Source organism: Festucalex cinctus, chromosome 14 (assembly GCF_051991245.1).
Source record: "Festucalex cinctus isolate MCC-2025b chromosome 14, RoL_Fcin_1.0, whole genome shotgun sequence".
Classification (NCBI taxonomy): domain Eukaryota; kingdom Metazoa; phylum Chordata; class Actinopteri; order Syngnathiformes; family Syngnathidae; genus Festucalex; species Festucalex cinctus.
The window spans coordinates 3,804,295-3,822,659 of record NC_135424.1 but is presented as its reverse complement, the minus strand read 5'-3'; the positions used below and the strand labels follow the sequence as shown (position 1 = coordinate 3,822,659).

The 18,365-nt window shown below is 41.7% G+C and overlaps 1 protein-coding gene and 1 long non-coding RNA gene across 11 annotated transcripts in view; one reads left to right on the top strand and one right to left on the bottom strand.

Annotated features, from left to right (window-relative positions):
* phactr2 (phosphatase and actin regulator 2) overlaps nt 1-18,365 on the bottom strand; it is a 31,233-nt gene that overhangs the window by 11,920 nt on the left and 948 nt on the right. For 4 of the 10 annotated variants that reach the window (XR_013278294.1, XR_013278293.1, XR_013278295.1 and 1 more), the window contains exons 1-6: nt 17,264-17,408; nt 2,742-2,927; nt 2,598-2,672; nt 2,333-2,476; nt 1,660-1,908; nt 464-980 (exon numbers count right to left, since the gene is read on the bottom strand). Coding sequence is in view for 6 of the 10 variants with exons in the window: in XM_077494534.1 (XP_077350660.1) it covers nt 464-980; nt 1,660-1,908; nt 2,333-2,476; nt 2,598-2,672; nt 2,742-2,927; nt 17,264-17,402 (1,310 nt within the window). In the remaining 4 variants the exon portion in view is untranslated. Of the gene's footprint in view, nt 1-463; nt 981-1,659; nt 1,909-2,332; nt 2,477-2,597; nt 2,673-2,741; nt 2,928-6,963; nt 7,194-13,199; nt 13,307-17,263; nt 17,409-18,138; nt 18,251-18,365 lie in introns of those variants that run through there. The other 6 variants (XM_077494534.1, XM_077494536.1, XM_077494539.1 and 3 more) reach the window with 6 other exon arrangements.
* LOC144001545 (uncharacterized) lies at nt 13,441-16,397 on the top strand. The gene is made up of 3 exons (XR_013278507.1): nt 13,441-13,502; nt 13,606-13,810; nt 14,797-16,397. It is a non-coding gene; the product is annotated as an uncharacterized LOC144001545 (long non-coding RNA).

Below are 18,365 nucleotides of genomic sequence, written 5' to 3'. Positions count from 1 at the left end.
TTTTCCTTAAAATTCAGAATAGCATTTTAAAAATTTTGAAAAAAGTGGAAAAAAAAAGTTAGAAGGGAAGAAAGAAAGAAAAGAAAGATTTTAAAAGGGAAAACAAACAAAAATAAAAGGGTTATGAAATTTAAAAAAAAGAAAAGAAAAAAAGACAGGGCATGACATGCCTGTAATTTTTTATCTTGCTAAGTGCAAGCATCCAGATGCGATTCAGATCGCATATTTGGCAATAACTGCTATTTTTAAAAAATATTATTTTCATCAGAATCTGACTGTTCTGAACTGTAGCTGTCCTGGCATCTCTATTTGGCCTCAACTGTTTCAAGATAGGATGAATCAACAATTAATTATAAACAAATGAAACGTTCAAGCTTCGGCAGAGGTCAGAATGCTGCGCGAGTGCTTGCTACGTGTTTAATCCTTCCAGCTCATAAAAAAACTACTCTCGTGTTTATTTCACCTCCAGTGTGTTTCCTCAGCAGACTTCCTGGTTTCCTCTCGTGCCTCTTCTCCCGCCCCTATCGTCCTCGCTTCTTCCTGCTGTTGGGTGTCAGCCTCAGTGCCTCCTTCTGTGAAGGAAGTGTCCTCTGTGGAGGAGTTGATGTGGGGGGAGTGGACGGCGGGCTCGGCGGACGCATCCCGGAGGTTGTCTTGGCCCGCGGAAGAATCGCCGCAGGGAGCTTTGTCCTCCGGGGTGGCTTGAGAAGCGACGGGTGTCTCCTCAACTTCGGGAAGGGAAACTTGAGGAGAGCCCCCGTGGGTATCTGAGGAGTTGACTTCCTCCGGCTGACCGGGAAGCTCCGCAGAAGCCTTCTGAGAATTGGCTTCAGATTTCCGGCTGGTCCGAGCGTCTGCGCCTCTACTGTGCGTCTCGACGTCCTTGGGTGGGCGAGAGCGAGGGGGGACAGTGGAGCAAGAGGTGGTCGTGGTGGTTTTTGTGGAACTGCCTTGCGTCTTCTTTGGATGAGACGACTTGGCTGAAAAGAAAAACAGAAAAATGGAAGCAAGAATTCACAGAAAATATTGAGAAATGTGAAATTGAAAAACAATAGGCATAGCTCATGTGGGAGGACCCGCACTGCAATTCCACACCAATTTTGAGTCCACAAATCACTTGACCTAAAAGATATTGAGCTAAAATGCAAATTTTTATGTATGAATAGTCATTTTAAAAAATATTGAAAGATGTGAAACTGAAAAACAAGAGGCCTATCTCATGCCCAGCACGACTATCCCACACTGATTTACAGCATGGTCACATGACCTGCAAGCTATTGAACTAAAATGCTATTACGTATAAGAATTCATAGAAAAGAAAAAAAGAAGAAGTGTAAAATAGAAAAATAAGAGGTGTATATCATGCCGGAGGCCCAGCAATACTCTCCCAGACTGATTTTGAGTCCAAAGAGGCGAATGTCTGCCGAATATCAAATATTGAACCTAAAACTAACTTCACCATGGCTCCAGAAAATGTATGTGGAGCTTTTTGGCACATAAAAACACTCAAAATGATTCACAGTGGCACTACAAACGGCACTGCAAACATAAAACCTAAATCAGCCAAAATAGAAAGTAGAACATGTTGAAAACCTATTGAAAAAAGTCGAATGAAACCTCCATGCAGGCATGCGAGAATATCAAATCAGCTAAACTTACCGATCGCGCGACTACTGTTGTTAGAGCTCCGCGAGTTAGTTTTAGCTTGCGCCGCAGTGCCCGACTTCCCTGGTGCTTTTGCGGTCTTTTTAGCGCCAGAGGAAGAGTCCCTGCTGTGCCTGGCCGAGCCAGCAGCGCCACCCGCAGGCTTGGAGGAGGCGGGCGCAGCGGCGCTGTGCTGTTTTCGAGCTTGGGCATCCCGCGGGCGTGCCTGACCCGCCCGGGTGACGGGTTTACTGTCCCTCGTCTCTGAGCGGGTCAGAGAGATCACAGGGGAATAGTATAATATGATGAAAACGCATAGAGTTAGGCAAAAGACAGGAGAAGGTGAAGGGCGAGTAGAATTAGGAAGACATTTACACCTTTGGATCATGCAAGACGTAAACTGCACGAGTGTTTCTTTAGTGATACCAAGACAGAATGGTGTCAAAGATGGAAAAGAGAGTAAGTATGATATTAACATAACTGGAAACGGTATTTAGTGTAGCGCGGTGACAAAACGGATAGTCATTCTACGCTCCCTCTACATTTTCACCACTACATATTCAATTAATTTGTGATATGAACTCTAATGATTGCAAGCATTATTATTCCTTTCGGACAGCGTTACAGTTACAGCAGTTTCATTGCTAACGCACACACAAGATCGAGTTGTAAACGTAATATAAGTCACCTGTTTTGTCCTCTGTGATCGTAGGGCCAGGAGTCAGGTCTGCCGCTTGGGTCAATTTAGTTTCAATCTCAACTTTGACCTGCTCCGGAGATACGCTGGATGTGGCGTGGCCATTCTGGATTTCCCTGCTGACGGGCTCGTCTGCTGAAGACATACGAAAGAAAGATCAGCCCCAATTTCCTTTTGCAGATCTCCGCCATGCTTGAAAAATCCTGAAGAAGTACATCTGGCTCCAGTCCTGTAGGTGGCGATAATGTAGACAAACCTTGTTCTGGGACGAGCACTCCTTTCTTGATCAGCTCCTCTCTCGTTTGTCGCGTTGAGATTTTTCGCTCTAAAACTGCACAACCAACGACTTCAAGGTCAAACGCTATCGGTTTACTTGAAATGCAAAGCCACAAAAGATCACCTTTGGAAAGATCCTGGAACCTGTCGCTGCTCTTCTTCTTCCTCCACTTCCAGGGTTTGAAGAGTCGCCCTAGAGTGGACAGCTTGCCTCGCTGCAGCCGTGACCCGGGCACATTATGGGCATCGGAACCGCTGTCCACGACCACGTCGCAGCTGGCAAGTGATGACGATTTCTCCAAACCATCAACTGGAGGGAACGTAGGGACAAAATTGATCAGTGACTTTGACTCATCCAACTTTGTGAAAATACTCAGTCTACCACATAAGTCACAAAGGGATGCTTTTTGAGATTAATTTTGTTTGAAAGAACCCAATTAAAACAATTAATATGAATTAAAACAGAAACTGAGCACCCTTCCAACATCATAAAACGTTTTATAAATAAATAAATAAATAAATAAAAAGAGATCAACTCTTCAATTTTCATTTCCTCTAGTTGGAACAGAAATGTCTCCTGATAGTTGTGTCTATTTTAGTATTAACGCTACAAAGCTCGTGTATCATCACCAGGCAGAGAGAAAAGGCACAGTTTTCACTTCCCCCAAAAACGATTCAGGCGCCCGGCTGTCGTGGAGAGAAAATAACAGCGTGCGCAACGTGGCAATTAAAGGGCAATTAATGAAGACATGAAAAGTACACGCAGAGCTTGGGGCCACTCCCCGGGCACTCATTTTCGGCTTTCATACACATTGGCACACAACTACTGTATTGATATAAAACAGTGATGGGCAAACTTCTGTTCTCATGGGGTACATTTGATTTTTAAAAAGCACATAGATGAGGTGTGTGTGTATATATATATATATATATATATATATATATATATATATATATATATATAGTTAAAAAGGTGCAATTACAACTGATTCTCTTCGTAAAGGAATTCATTCTCATTTTGTATTTAATTAACAATTGAATTATTTCTAATTATTTGGCTAGAACAACAACAGAAGCTAAATCTCCAAAGAAAGCGGCTTCCAAAATCCAAAATGCCTCGATGAATTAAAATGTCCGTCAAATCGGCCTCCTCTTCTCCCAGCACAAGGGGCTCTTTTTTATAAATGCTGAGTCGTCAGCTGCATTTCACAGTGGATTTCACAATGTGGCCGTTCCGCTTTGAAGCAGATGACCAGCAACGTCACGGCAGATGGGTGAGTCAGGAAGTGGTTACTTTTGTGCGTATGTGGTGTGCAGAGGCACTTTACAACGGATATTTCAAAGTGAAGTCACCCGCGCGCCGGATTACTCAGCAAAGCAAATTGCGCTCGTCAGTGTTAAGTCTAAAAAAAGAAAAGTATTCATAGACGGTAACATTAAAGAGAAACCTTTATTTTGTGGGGAGAAGGAGGAAAATTTGCCGCGGCCGCCTCAGAATGCACTGTGACTGGCCACAATTCCAAGAAAGGTCTGTTGAATTTTAACAGAGCCAACAAAACAAAGAAACGTAGTAAAACCAAGTTGGTCAGCAAATTTTGCTGTTATGCTCCAAAAGCGGTGAAGAAGATTCAAATATTTTTGCAATTTAGCATCGACCATCCGTCTAGCGCAGGAGTGGGCATAAATAAATAAATTCGCCTTCTGTTAGTCCGATGATCCATCCATCCATTGTCTTAGCCGCTTACTCCTCACAGGGATTGCGGTGGTGCTGGAGCCTATCCCAGCCGGCCTCACCAGTAGGCAGGGTGCACCCTGAACTGGTTGCCAGCCAATTTAGTCCGATGATGATCATAAATAATGTTATGAATGGAACGCTGCTGAAGTGACGTAACTTTAAGGTGCCATCTGATTGGACGAGGAGTTCTGTTTTGTGCCACGTCGAATGACACGGCATACTTTTTTGTGCTGATTTTAGCTGAAGTTGGCTGATAATCCTTTTTTTTTTTAAGCACCAGCACCCAAAGATGTGAAAGAGGATTATAGGCATTGCTTATAAATAGATGAATTAAAAAACTTTACTAGTAATTTATGGTTGGCGACTACTCCTGACTACTAACTGAGAATGGGTGGATGGGTTTGTATTTGTTATTTAACTACAAGTTACTAAATAATTACTGGTAATACTACTATTGTTTCAACTACTTTTCAACTTTTCAACTACTAAATTTGTAATTTTCACAGAATTTATCTTATTTCCTTCATTAGTATTCAGCTATTAGCATTCAGCTTAGCATTCAGCTATTAGCATTCAGCTTTTAGCATTCCCATGCATTTTTTTCAGAAATTGCACTTCGTCTAGTTATTTTTGGTGACTGTCCGAGCTCGGGAAAACCCTCGAAATGAAATGACGCGATTTCAAAAGATTCAGGCTTCATAACAGGAACATGTGCTGATGAGGAGGTGGACGAATAGGAGGGGGAAAGGGAGAGGCTTCCTTCCGCCACGGTGTGACATTGGTTTGCGTACGTGTGTGCGTGTGGGGGTGGTCAAGGAACACGCTTTACAAACAGGAAGAAGGATGGAGGCTGGGAAAGTGTGGAAAACGCTATCATGCAAAGAAAATTTGGGTTACAGGAGGGACATAAACGATTTCAAAACTCAGAAAATAAAATAGCCTTAAACGTGCAATCTCCGAGGACCTTGAGGTGTGGGTAATGTCCACACTAGCATGTACGTGCCAAAAATGTGAAACTGTAACTGAGTGAGACAGAATCACACCCCTTTCCTCTCGATTGCATAGATTAAGCATTTTAAGAATGTCGCAACATAATTGCGTAACGCATAGTGCAGCGTAAGTGCCTTACAGAACAAGAAAAAAGAAGTTTATTTAGCGTAAGCTCTCCCAGGGTACCAAATACCCCCATAAAAATGGCACTAATGTTTATTTTTTGATAAGGATGCAGGCTATAAAGAAGCTTATGCAAACACTGCAGAGCTTGCGTTTCGTTCTATGCATTTGTATTGCGAGGCGCAACTCGAGGCAATTTGAACGAAACAAGTTACCGGTCCTATGGAACTCTCAAATATGCGCCAAGCACTGAGCCTGGTCTCCTGCACAACGAAGCTACAGTTTATCTAGCGTGTCGTGTTGCACGTCTGTCGATGTTCTTGACAGCAGTTGTGAATGGATTGAGCTGTCAGAAAAATATGTAAACACAAAAAAAATCTTATCAGCCCAAAAAGAGTTTGTTCGTAAAATAAAGACAGCTATGTTTTCAAATATATTATTTTAATCAGATACTCAACAATTGTTTAAAAAAAATGCTTCAAGTTGTCTGTTGCTATTCCCAGTTAGTTTACCACCAAACAAAATACAAAACATAAAGTACTGTATTACACTGTGTATTTAAAAGTTGCCACATAACCCCTTGCCAGTACACTAGCACACAATACAAAACGCCATAAACCTGCTAATGAAACAAGCACTACGGTTCCTGTGTTATAAACCTCTAAACAACGCATATTTGAACACAATGTAAAGGATATATACCCACAATATAGTGCATCTTTTGATAAAATTTTACTATTACTGCAGTTTACTGCCCGGGGTGGAGTTACGTGGTGGCCAAGGTTGGCTGTCACAAGCATATTTATTCCACACAGGAAATCTGGAGCATTACTGTGAGGCATACGTGCCAAAGTGCCAGGCCACAGTCCGCTTTACGTTTTTGATTGCCGCATGGAAATTTCACTCTCAATGTTTGCGGTAAATGTCAGTTGAGAGTTTCAAAGCGGTCTATGTTGCGTGACCTGTGCAAAACAGCTGCAACATTGTCTCCGCCAGGCTGCAAGACATAATGTTTGCTTTGAAAACAGTCTGTCAAGTCCAACAGGTTCCTCCGCGCAGATGTTACTGTACCAAGATCAGCTGCAGAACTGTACCTCTCGGTCTGTGTTCTTTGATAAGGAGCCAGCGATAAGGTGCGGTGTGTTACTTAAAAAGTCATGTCACCCACGCTTTGCGTTGTTTAAAAAAATAAAAAAAAAATTAAAAAAAAGGGACGAAGCTTTTTGTAAACACTTCCACGGGCGTGTACGCAAGCGGTGTCAAACCAAACAAACATCGAAAAACAAAACAAAAAAACCCGGTATGTTTCAACTTCATTTTGACGCGTTTGAGCTAGCATGGAAGCTAGCTTGAAAGTTGGCCCTGGGCGGAAATTGCGACCCAAAACTTGTCGAACCTCAAAAAGACAAAGAGAGAGAGGGGGAAAAAAAAAGTGGTCATATTACTGGGGGGTAAAGAGAGAGAGGGGGGGGACAGCGGAGGCGAGGAGGAAACTCACCACTCGCTGTGTGAGACACGGTAGATACAGCGGTCTGGCCCATATTCGGCGTCACCGGCGGAGCTCCGGTGGAGGAGGGTGCCCTCCTCTATCCTTAACCCGCAATCACCGCTCCCTATACCCGCATAAATCCCGCGTACGGCCGCTGTGAGAGTTCATGTCGGCTGGAAAGGAAACTTATTTTTTTTTTTCTGGACTGACGACACTCGAGTTGCTGCTGCTAGGTCATAACTTAACTTCCCCTCCCACCCCTGTCCTGCTCTCCTCCTCCTCCTCCTCCTCCACCACCACCGTAGTGGATGCTTCTCATTCCTCCATGCAGATTAGAGGCGCTGCTGCCTGCTGGGGCCCAAAGGTGAAGGCTGACACCTTTTAGGCACCAACAGTTCACAGTGGATTCGGAAGACTGAGCAGATAGCGAAAACGCACTAGAAAATCTCTATTATGCCCCGTATTTCGTGGGGTAGCTTGAGTATATGAAAAAAATAAAAAATAAAAAATCACCACTAAACTAACTGACAGCCATTTTACAACATTTTGACATTCGGGTATCGTGTGAAATCACAGGTGTCACATTCAAGACCCAGGGGCCAGATATGGACCACCTCGCCATTTATTGTGGCCCACAAAATATTTATTTACTTCAACTTCACTTTTCTTGCTAAAATATCCAAATATAGCAAATGGTTTTCTTTAAAAAATAAAAAAAAAAAAGAAAGAAAGAAAAAAAGCACTGTGATATTGCATTTATTTTCTGTTATCAAGCCTCTTATTTAATATATAAGTAAATAAATAGTCGTGTTTGAACAGTTTTTCCTGGCCTCTGTTTTCAAAAGTAGTTATTTATCAATTTGTTGCATATATATGAGGCAAATTTATTTGGGTTCATGCTTCACAGTCATAGCGACCCTCCTAGAAAATCATTACTACGACGTGGCTTGTGACAAAAATGAGCGTATGCGTAACACCCTACACCAAATATAGAAATGAAAGAATATACTCTCCTTTCACCATTATGCCACCCATTCTTGTTAAAAAAAAAAAAAAGGAATTTACAAGTATACTTGTACTACACTCTGAAGTAAAAATGAAAAACTGAGATGCGGTTGTGCAAGTGTGGGCACCCTCTTAGAACTAACAATGTGGTTGTGTTCAGAATTGACCAATCACATTCAAATGTGTGTTAAAATGGAGTCAGCAGACTCAGCACACACCTGTCACTATTTAAAGTGCCTCTGCACCCCAAGTAAAGTTCAGCAGTTCAAAAAGGGGGTGACACAGTGACCGAGTGGATGAGGCTTCGAATCCAGGTTCCGGCCTTGCTATGTGGAGTTTGCATATCTTGCACTCATTCCTAAAAGATTCCCTCGATCCATCCATTTTCTAAACCGCTTACTCCTCACAAAGGTCGCGGGGGTGCTGGAGCCTATCCCAGCCGGCTTCGGACAGTAGGCGCCCGGGTACACCCTAAACTGGTTGCCGGACAATTTTCCTAAAAGATGCTTCTTAGGTTAATACTTTGACTGTCTTAATGGGCTGGAACATATTAATGGTGTTTCAATTCATTTTAATAGGGAGATATAATACACGAGCACATTGAGTTATATTGAACTTGTAAGTCAAAGGAACCACCGTACAGTAAATCACAACCATGTCTGTTTTCCCTCATATTGGCATTTGCTACAAAACTGAAAGAGGAACAGCCAAGCACGTGGCATAAATGTCACCATATCGGGATTTTCAGACTTCTATCAGTTCTATTATTCCACTTTAGCATGTGGAAACCTCTGAAACATTTTGTTTCCTAAGAGCAAATTCAGCGCAAAGAGGGTTCTTTTCATCTTTGATCAACTTTTTTTTTTTTTAGTGTTTTATAATAGTGTGTTTTATAACAGCTGCGTGACCTCAGGCTGGCTAGCTGGCCGATCACACGCTCCTGCTTAGAGCTGATAAAAAGCAAACAGTAGCCTGTGTGTGCGCGCTTGCGCATGCTCGTGTGTTCTGTCATCGCTGTTGACAGGGTGCGACTTGAGACCTTGCAGAGCACAGCCGCGCTCCAACGACATTTCAGCTAAGACCAATGGTGCCATCTAGTGCTAAGAAGCGCCACAAAGTATGAAGCGTTTGTTCTGCAGCTGTTTATGTCAATGTACAACTTAGTCAACACGCCCCTATCCTGATGGAATTAAAAGTGTAATTAAAACAGATAGAGCTTGTAAACATACTCTCATTTAAAGGTAGATATGTTGTGTCCAAAACAGCACAGTGTATCTGCCTGTTTAACCCATTAACGTAGACCCTAAAGAGGCCTCTTTCATACAAAAAGAAAATTGCTGTTTAACAGCTTCAAGGAAAGACGCGATAGTTTTAAAGTAAAGATAGTTTTAAAGTGGACGTTCACAGACACTACATGTCAAAGAACTACAACAGTGGTTCTTGACGTTTTGACACCAAGTGAAATGTAAGGCCCATCACACACCAAGCGAAGAGGCCTAAACGTGACTGAAGGGGACCATTGTGGGGAAAAATAAAATGAATCTTCACTGCACACAATGTGATTGAGCACCGCACGTCTACTGATGTGCTGAAACAGACTACTACAACCCCGTATTATGTTTTTAGGCTCCATATATGTTTTTTTGTTTTTGTTTTTTTTAATTGAATCACAAAAACATGGTGCGATTGTCAAGGAAGGAGCTGATTGCCGCAAAAACAGGGAATGGGGAATATTAAAGAAGATTAGGACATTTTAAATTACGACTGGCGGTCGGCCATTCATGAAAACTAGTTACTGAACTGCGTCACATAGTGTGAGACGGGCCTAAACTACATTGAGTTTATTTTAGATGCACAGATTGGCGTTAGCATTTTTAAAGAGTGGCACATAATCAATTGCTCTGTGAAGTTGTTGACATAATGGGATGTGAGGATGTTACACCTGTGGACTATTTAGTCAAGAAGGGTTCACCAATTACGGTCGTCGAGGTCCGAAGTCCTGCAGGTTTTAGATGTTTCCACCCACTCGCACACCTGACAACTATCCCGATCTTTCGTGTCAGGTGTGTTGGTAGGCGGAAACATCTAAAACCTGCACGACTCCGGACCTCGAAGACCGGATTTAGTGAACCCTGATTTTAGTGCCTTCAATGGACCTAACATGCAAACCGACAATGTCAAAACTGTGAGGCAGGCCTGCTAATGCTAAACAGTACGCCACTGCGTGGTCCGTCACGTAATATATCTCCTTAAAAGCTGAAAGGGTAATACTGTACTTCAATCACATCTTCAAGGTTTGACTTCAAATCAATCAAGGTGTTGTATAAAAGCAAAGTGGTTAAGAGGGCATGTCTTCCAGTCACAAGTATATCAAAGGTGACATTTTTAGGGACGGCGTCATGATTTTAAATAACAGCGTTCACTCGAGGGATCCTGACCTTCTTATTGACCGGAGGAGGAAAGGGCTGAGGGGAAAAAGGCGGTCATCAAATATTTAAAAGTTGGCCTCAGCGGAACACGGGGCTAATAATTGTTTAAGTGCTGCTTTTGAGAGCCTCCACCTTCCCCCCCCCTCCTCTACCTTGGCTAATTTATTCAACTAAATTGCACAGTAGTCAAGTAATAACTACCCACTCTTTCCTTATAGTTGCAGCTTTCAATGTGTTGACTTCAGCTAGCTTAAAACAAAACCTAACCTGCAAAGTCTTTTGGCAGCATTACAGGACTGGTTACTGTCATGTCTCTCGCTCTTCCCATCCGCCCCGGCCGGCGTGCCTGCAACCTGATCTCCTGTTTGTTGTATACTGTTTGGCACGGGCCATAATGCTAAAATGTTGCCTGTATTAAATCAATAGCTGACATCCTGCCAGACGGCCAGCCAGCGAAGCGCTTGCGATAGAGAGCGAGAGACGGCGACAGACCGTGGCGGTCGAGCGGCGTTTGGTAACCGGTGCTGAATAAAGGCCCTCGGTTTGCGGGGAAATGAGGCGGCGCGCGCACTTGCAGACACTTATATTAGAATGAGGCGAATAAACAAGTGCGCATTCCTTCCTGCCCCTTCATATTATTCTATATACAGTCACGTCTCAGCTGAGTACAAACATTGGAGGAGCAAAGCCACTTGCATGTCTCATTTGAGCAGTTGAGGCCTGCTTTATTACTCAAACAAAGGTGTGATATGGTTTGTTTTGAAAGCACTGCCACTGGCTAATGATGGTTGATTTGCAAGGTGTAAAAAGGTTGTCAGGAAAGTTCTAGGACTGGTGCCGCAGAAGATATATTTCAAATCCAAACTACACACGATAACGTTTGCCCTTCAAAGTAATCTCCCTGGAGTGTAAGGCTTTCCCAGCATCCTCTGGCGCTCCAGCATGGTGATATTCTTCTTGGCCAGGAACTGTCAGATGCTCAGGGCATTGTAAGCAGGTGTGTTGTCATTGTGAAGCAGTGTTCTACCATAACTCAAAACTCTTCTTGCAGACTGTACACACGCCGCAGGATTTCTTTTTTCCTTTTTCTTTTTGATTACCTGGGCCTCATAAAATGGAAAACTTATAGTTTCAATTCATGTTTTCTGACACAGGTTTGCTGATGCACCTTGTTCAGCAGTTATTACATTGTGGTTCTATTACCCTCAAAATAAATAGTTTGTGGTGCCAAGAGGTAGCAAGTACTCGTACTTTGTACTAAATGATGGGTTGCATTCCTAACCCATGTCATGACTGGGTCATGCCAGGGTTATGTTTGGGTCATGCAAGGGTTATGCTTACTGTCATGACGAGAGTCATGTGCGGGTTATGTTATGCTTACTGTCGTGACTTGGGTCAAGATTTTGATCCAACAAGGGGTCAAATCCACAACCCAATGCAGTGGGCATAAATCCCCCAGCATTCACTCGATCCCTTTTGGACTCAACGCTGGGATGTGGTTGGTCAGTCCTCCCCTTGCCCTAAAGTAAGCCAATGGTCTCTCAACCTCATTACAAAACAAAGACGCCCCACAATATAAAAAGACTGTGAACACAGGGCAGTGCAGTTGAGGGGAGGTCAGGTTAGCCCGTCTGCCTTGCAGTCAAGAAGTTCTGGGTTCGAATGTCAGCTCAGGCCTTGAAATTTGCATGTTATTTCTGCGCTTGCGAGGGCTTTCTTCAGGTACACAAACATGCATGTTAGGTTAATTGGCATCTCGAAATTGTCCATAGGTTTGAGTCTGAATGGCTGTTGCCATTTACCACAACCAGTACTTCAGTCAAACTTCTGCTTGGATTTATTCGCAAAAATGTTTTTTGTTTTTTTTTAAATTATATAATCTACTCATCAGTCATGTTTTTTTTTGTTTACATTTGACAGCAATGCACTGAGGTCAGACCTAGTGAGCGCCAAGTAGAACGTTTCCATTATACACGTGGAAAATGAAAGTCAACAGCAGGTACAGTATGTTGTTTTAAACACAACAAATAAATCTGACAGGTGAGAAGTCCTTACTTGATTACTTGGTTGAACCGAACCTTAGTTACTGACTCCGCTGTTATGTCAAGCTGGAATGTCGCTCCTCACACGCCTCATGCGTACGTCGACGACGACTGTCCAAACATCGTTTTTCTCATGGCACGATGATCATAAGCAAATGACATATTTTAACATGCTTTGACACATTGAATGGGACTGATAATTCCCTTGAAGGCTACTAAAGAACACGTATGCACACTTGAAGATAATTTCTCAACAGAAATCCGCACATAAGTGAGCATATTTACAATAATTCCAACGTTGTTTTTCACACACAACTAATAAAAGTGTCTACATTAAATCAGATTACCTCATGTAGGCCTCCCAGAGCCACAAAAACAACCACACATCTGACCTGTGTCATTCTAATAGACCCAATATGACAACTAACAACGCCCATCTGGAATGAATGACCACGTTATGTGCAGTGACAACAATGCCACCGTTGAAGGTGATTTATAATACAACGCAGCAATGCAACTCAAATAGCCGAGGGCACCAGAGGCCTGTTTAAATGAAGGTACAGTATACCCACCCTTAATGTTGCACAGTGATCCCCTTACAGCATTAGCATCTTATAAATATTGCACAATTACATAGTGTTACAGCCGATGCGTGACATAACATTGTGAAGTTGTCATTTGAAGCAAATTATCATTTGTTATGAGGATATTACTTGTATAATAAATACAAATATAAACAAACAAATGCTTATAGTGAAGAGAAACTCACCATCATGTTCCATGACTTGACCCAGGGAATATTATCAGCAGTGTGAGTTGATCCTCGCCTCTTCCCGACATACTGCCCTCCTCCTCCATCACTCCCTCCCTCCTTCCTCCTGCATCACTCGCTCCTCCCACCTGCCTGCCTTTCCTCCTTCCTCTCCCTCCAGTAAAGAGCATTAAAACTTAATGTCTCTTTCCATCTCAGATCCTCATTCTCCCCCGTCTTCACCCGAGTCGAGCTTCTATCTCCGAGCATGCCCTGTCGCGCGGAGATCCCACCGTGACGCAAAAACATGCAAATGAAAAGGTAACGAAAAAAAAAAAAAAAGAGGAGGAGGCGGAGGAGAATATGAGATCTGGAGGTGTGTATGTGTGCTCTCCATTTATGATTTATGGTGGCTTGTAATCAGCGCAGGTACACTTCAGAGTCACTGCGGCAGGTCAAGCTTCTATCCAGTGCAATTACATTGCCTGTTGTGTAAGGATAAGCACGAGCCAAGTGACGAGCCTGCCTTCACCGCACACAACACAACAGGTGCACCCTCAACAGGTAGCACCAGTGTTCCATGACAAAAGATACAAGAGCAAGTGGAAACTGTCAACAGTTTTCTGAAGGTACTTAAGAAAATGCATGATGGTGCACATCCTCCTGACTACCAGAAAAAAAATATTCTCCAATCATGTTTATTTTGATATAACCCAATCTATGCGAACTAACTGGAAAAATAAAATAAAATAAAAAAAAATTAAAAAAACAAGTTTTTATTTTTAAGCTATGATGTGTCCACTACTGAGGACATTTTTTTAAACTTAAATTCTAGGATCAAATACAGTTAAAATAATTCAAACAATACCTTAATGTGTTCTTAAGAGTCTTATAGAACACATGCCAACAACATTTAAAGCCTAAATTTGTTCAATAAAAAGTGTGATACACTTACCTTTCCTCTTCCCTAAAAAGTGCTTGCACCGGGGGGAAGCCATTTTCTTTTATGATGCAATCAAAGGTAGCAAAGCCCCACCCCTACACATTTGGTATCATTGGAAAGCTCTGAATGTCCCCTATAGAGCACACAATGAGTTAATTCAATCGTATGCACTGGGTGGGAGATATTCAGGTTTAAGAAGGTCCACTAGAGTGGACAAATTTGAATTGCTGGTCGTCAGTAGGATACAACACACACATGAACACTATGGACTACATTTTACGACAGAATATATATTTATCACTAATTTCATGATTTTGTATAATTTTATGTATGTATATTTTGCATTGCTTTCTGGATTTTTTTAATCTCTTGAAAAGCGTATCAAAAATGTATTGATTGTATTTGTTGTTTGTATGGTTTAAAAAAAAAGATGGTTTTAATTTAAATTCATCTCTTACCTCAGACTTGTTTTGGATATTCTTAAAATGCAATACATGTTGTTGAGTTGGAGGAAACTCGGATGGACCATAATTAACATAATCAAGTGTCAACATCCAATATTGAACATGGAAATTGGAAACTGTTATTGTCTAATCTCATATGTGTGTGTTGTTCTACCGCAAGGTGTTGATTACTTTAATTTCCTGTTTTTTTTGTTTGTTTTTTTTACAGGAGTGGACATAATGAAGCAGGACGTAATAAAACATGCTATACAAGCGGACACGGCTATGAAACCAAATGGGCCGTCGTCTCTCTGCTGATATAATGCTTTTCAAAACTTATTAATAGAGTAGAAGGCTTAATTAGCAACTAAACAGAGCTATTAATGAACTGGGAAGTTAACATTTTAACTACACAATATTAATTAAAAAAAATAAAGAAATAAATGCTGACTCATGCTGCCATTGACTGAAAGTAAAAATAATAACTTGCTGGCCTCCTGTGCTAAAAATAACTAATTTAGACTGCTAAAACAGGAAGTAATTACCTTAAAAATATAAGGTTCACAAGCTCAGGGCAAAGGGTTTGAACCCTGTATTTTGTGTAAAACTGGAAGTCGCAGTTTCGGAGCCGCATAAGGCGTTCACATTCAGTGTGATTATCTCAGAGACCTCTTCCCAAGGACCAAACTTGATATTGTGTTATTCGTAGCTTTTGTTTTACTGCTAGTTCTATTCAGTTGGTAGTGCATAAGCTCCTATTAAAGGCCCGGTCTGCCGTTTTGATTCAGGAAAAGGCGCTTTTTAAATACAGGATTTAAACAAACAAACTACTTCTCAATTTACAGCTCTGGGCTTCTTTTAATGTCTGGTGGTGATTTTGTCCTGCGTATTCTAATATTCTAGTCATATTATTTTTGTCTTGCTATCTCTCAATATAGTGTATAATACACACATCTCATTTGGGTGCAACGTCTGCTTTGTGCACAATCAAAAAGAGCACATCTAACAAGTGCTTATTGTTGCTTCAAATGCTGTCTAATCTTGGCTATTTCGAGGCACCCATTTTCCATCTGCATTCTCCTCCTCCTTAATCACACTGTCCTCACTTCTAATTTGCCCCCCTCTCCTATTTTTTTTTTTTTGCCATTTCATGTCACATTTTTCTTCCCTCCCCTCACTTGGAACCCTTTTTATATTTTGGTTGATCCCATCTCTTCCTGCCCGAATGCTTCCCTTTGCCCGTGTAATTAGAGGAACGTAATAGAGTGTCCATTTGGAGGACAGCATGCTATTTACAGTCTACACATCATTCCTTATGGACTATTTGAGGAAACAACTTCCCTAATGATGATGCACAAGTCATTTATATATTGCTGTACACACACAAACAATAGAGTGGAAGCTCCAAAGTGGAACGTAATATGTTGTTGGGACGTTGGTTGACTTCGAAGTCAAAATGTCAAAAAAAAAAAAAAAAAAAAAAAAAAAAAAAACACTAACAGGAAATGTAAATTAAATTCCATCCTAAAACCTTCATTAACTCTAAATGTGGTTTTGTAAATGTGACTTAGGCAAAGGTAACTACACTGGTCACGTTATACATGACAAATGTTGGTATACCCACAAGGGATTTAAGGCTGAAACGCTAAAGGCGACTGGTAGGAAACACTTGTAAGCACAGCAACACTTGTGGTTACGAAATTGGGACAGAGTGACATTTAAGCAAGACAACCAAACAGGCAGATTCAGCACTGTGCAAACTTGTGAAGCGTTTCGTCATTAAAGGTAAACTATAATTCAGCAATTAGTAAAAAATGCCACAAAGGGGGGGGGGGGGGGGGGGAATCAATTATCACAGTAAATGCAAACAAATGTTACATTTAAGGAAAGGAACAATTATGGTAACCTGTTAGGCCCATTTTGATAACACAGTGAAAATTAAAGCCTTCTCTGAGTGTGGTTTACTTTTACTTTTTTTTTTGCGGCACTTTTTCAAAAGACTACCATAACACATTGCACGTCACACAACACTTGTGTGTGTCTTTTGTGTCTAGTGGAGCTAATTTACTTCCTATCTTTCCCCACAATGAGTTTATCCTCCCATGGCATAATAAGCTAGGATAGGTGAAGATCCAGAGCCACTTTCAATCAATGTATGGTGTCCTTCCACCGAACTACACTGTCTAAAATACTATAAACACTCACAAGCCTAAAGGTTAAGCAGACCTTTGCTGAGTTTGATTAGATGCACTGAATAGTTACCTCACGGCTGATAAGCGACACGTACTTGAAAACTCGGTGAAATTTTGAGTGCTAACAGGTTTTGTGCTGTGTTCATATGCCACAACGTAGTGTAAGAACTGCTGCTGCAAATGAAAATGCTTTCTACGGTGGGTGCAATTGTTCACTTGAGCCAGGTGCACCCTGTCAAATGGGCTATTTTCAGTACGACGGGAAATAGAGCGTGTGAATAGTGACGTACTTCTTGATCCTTGAGGTATTTTGACGGAAAATGTTAAGACACCTGGGAACTGTTTCAGTCTATAATGTTACTTGTAGGCTTTTTCTGTTGAGGTAGGTAGGTAGGTAGATAGATAGATAGATAGATAGATAGATAGATAGATAGATAGATAGATAGATAGATAGGAGTCTAAACAATGTTTTTTCCTTATGTGATCTGAGGTGTGTCTTCCTACCTGTGCGACCTCCTCTGAGCCTCCACAGGATTCTGGCGGTGAAGCCCGAGGCGTCGCTGTGGGAGCGAAACCTGGACTGGGGTGGCAGGGAAGTGAAGGCCTTCATCTCCGAGAGAGTGTCCCCCTCTTCCTCCTCCATGGTGGCCTGGACACAGCCGCCCCCCCCCCCCCCCCCCCCCCCAGCAATAAATAAATAAATAAATAAAAATCTCAGAAATGTGCCACGTTCATTGAACAGGAAAGCTCGAGCGCCTACACCTTCCTTTCCTGCTCGGCTTGTTCAAACTTGACTCGGTGCGTGCGTGTACATATGCGTGAGCGGGTGTGCTTGTGTCTTCCTGTGTTCGTCAACGCCCTCTCAAACACGCAGGTTGCCTTGAAATGTGGCTGCAAAGTGGAAACCTGTTTATGTTTAGTTTAGGTGTGTATGCAAAGGTACATTATATAATTTGATTTTTTTGTGTAGTTGTTTATGCATCTATTAAGCCTTTATGCCCCCCCCAAAAAAAACACACACACACAAAGCTCCCACCTAAATACTTGTTACACTGAATGAATTAAACTTGTAAAATGCAAAATGTATAATAAACACTGATCTGCTGATTATAGGCTGCGTTCATAAATTAATGTGAGCGGATGCCTGCTAGGCCGCACATGAGGACACGACAGTGAAACGTTGGCTTAGTGAAGTTTTCCTTTTTAATCAGTGTTTTACCTGAACCAAAAAAGTTACAAATGTCCCAAATGAAAATCCTCGATAGTGAATCCGCAATAATCAAACCGTGAATTAGTGAGGAAACACTGTACAGTACTTCCCAGTTCCCACTTGCACACATTGTACAAAAAATTATATACTACTGCATATGTTTACTTACTTGTCACATGAATATCTTCAGATTTTGCTTGTTTAGGCTTGATTTAAATTTTGGCAGCTGAACGGGTTGCGGGTCATTTTGTTGCTTCACTCCTCCTTGGCTTTGCACACCACTACGTGGATACAAAATGTTATTACTACACTCCAGTACTGTTGTGTGCAATTTTTACAACAAGAAAAACACGTTAAAAAACGAAATTGGAACGAATTTAAAACGAATTTAAAGAA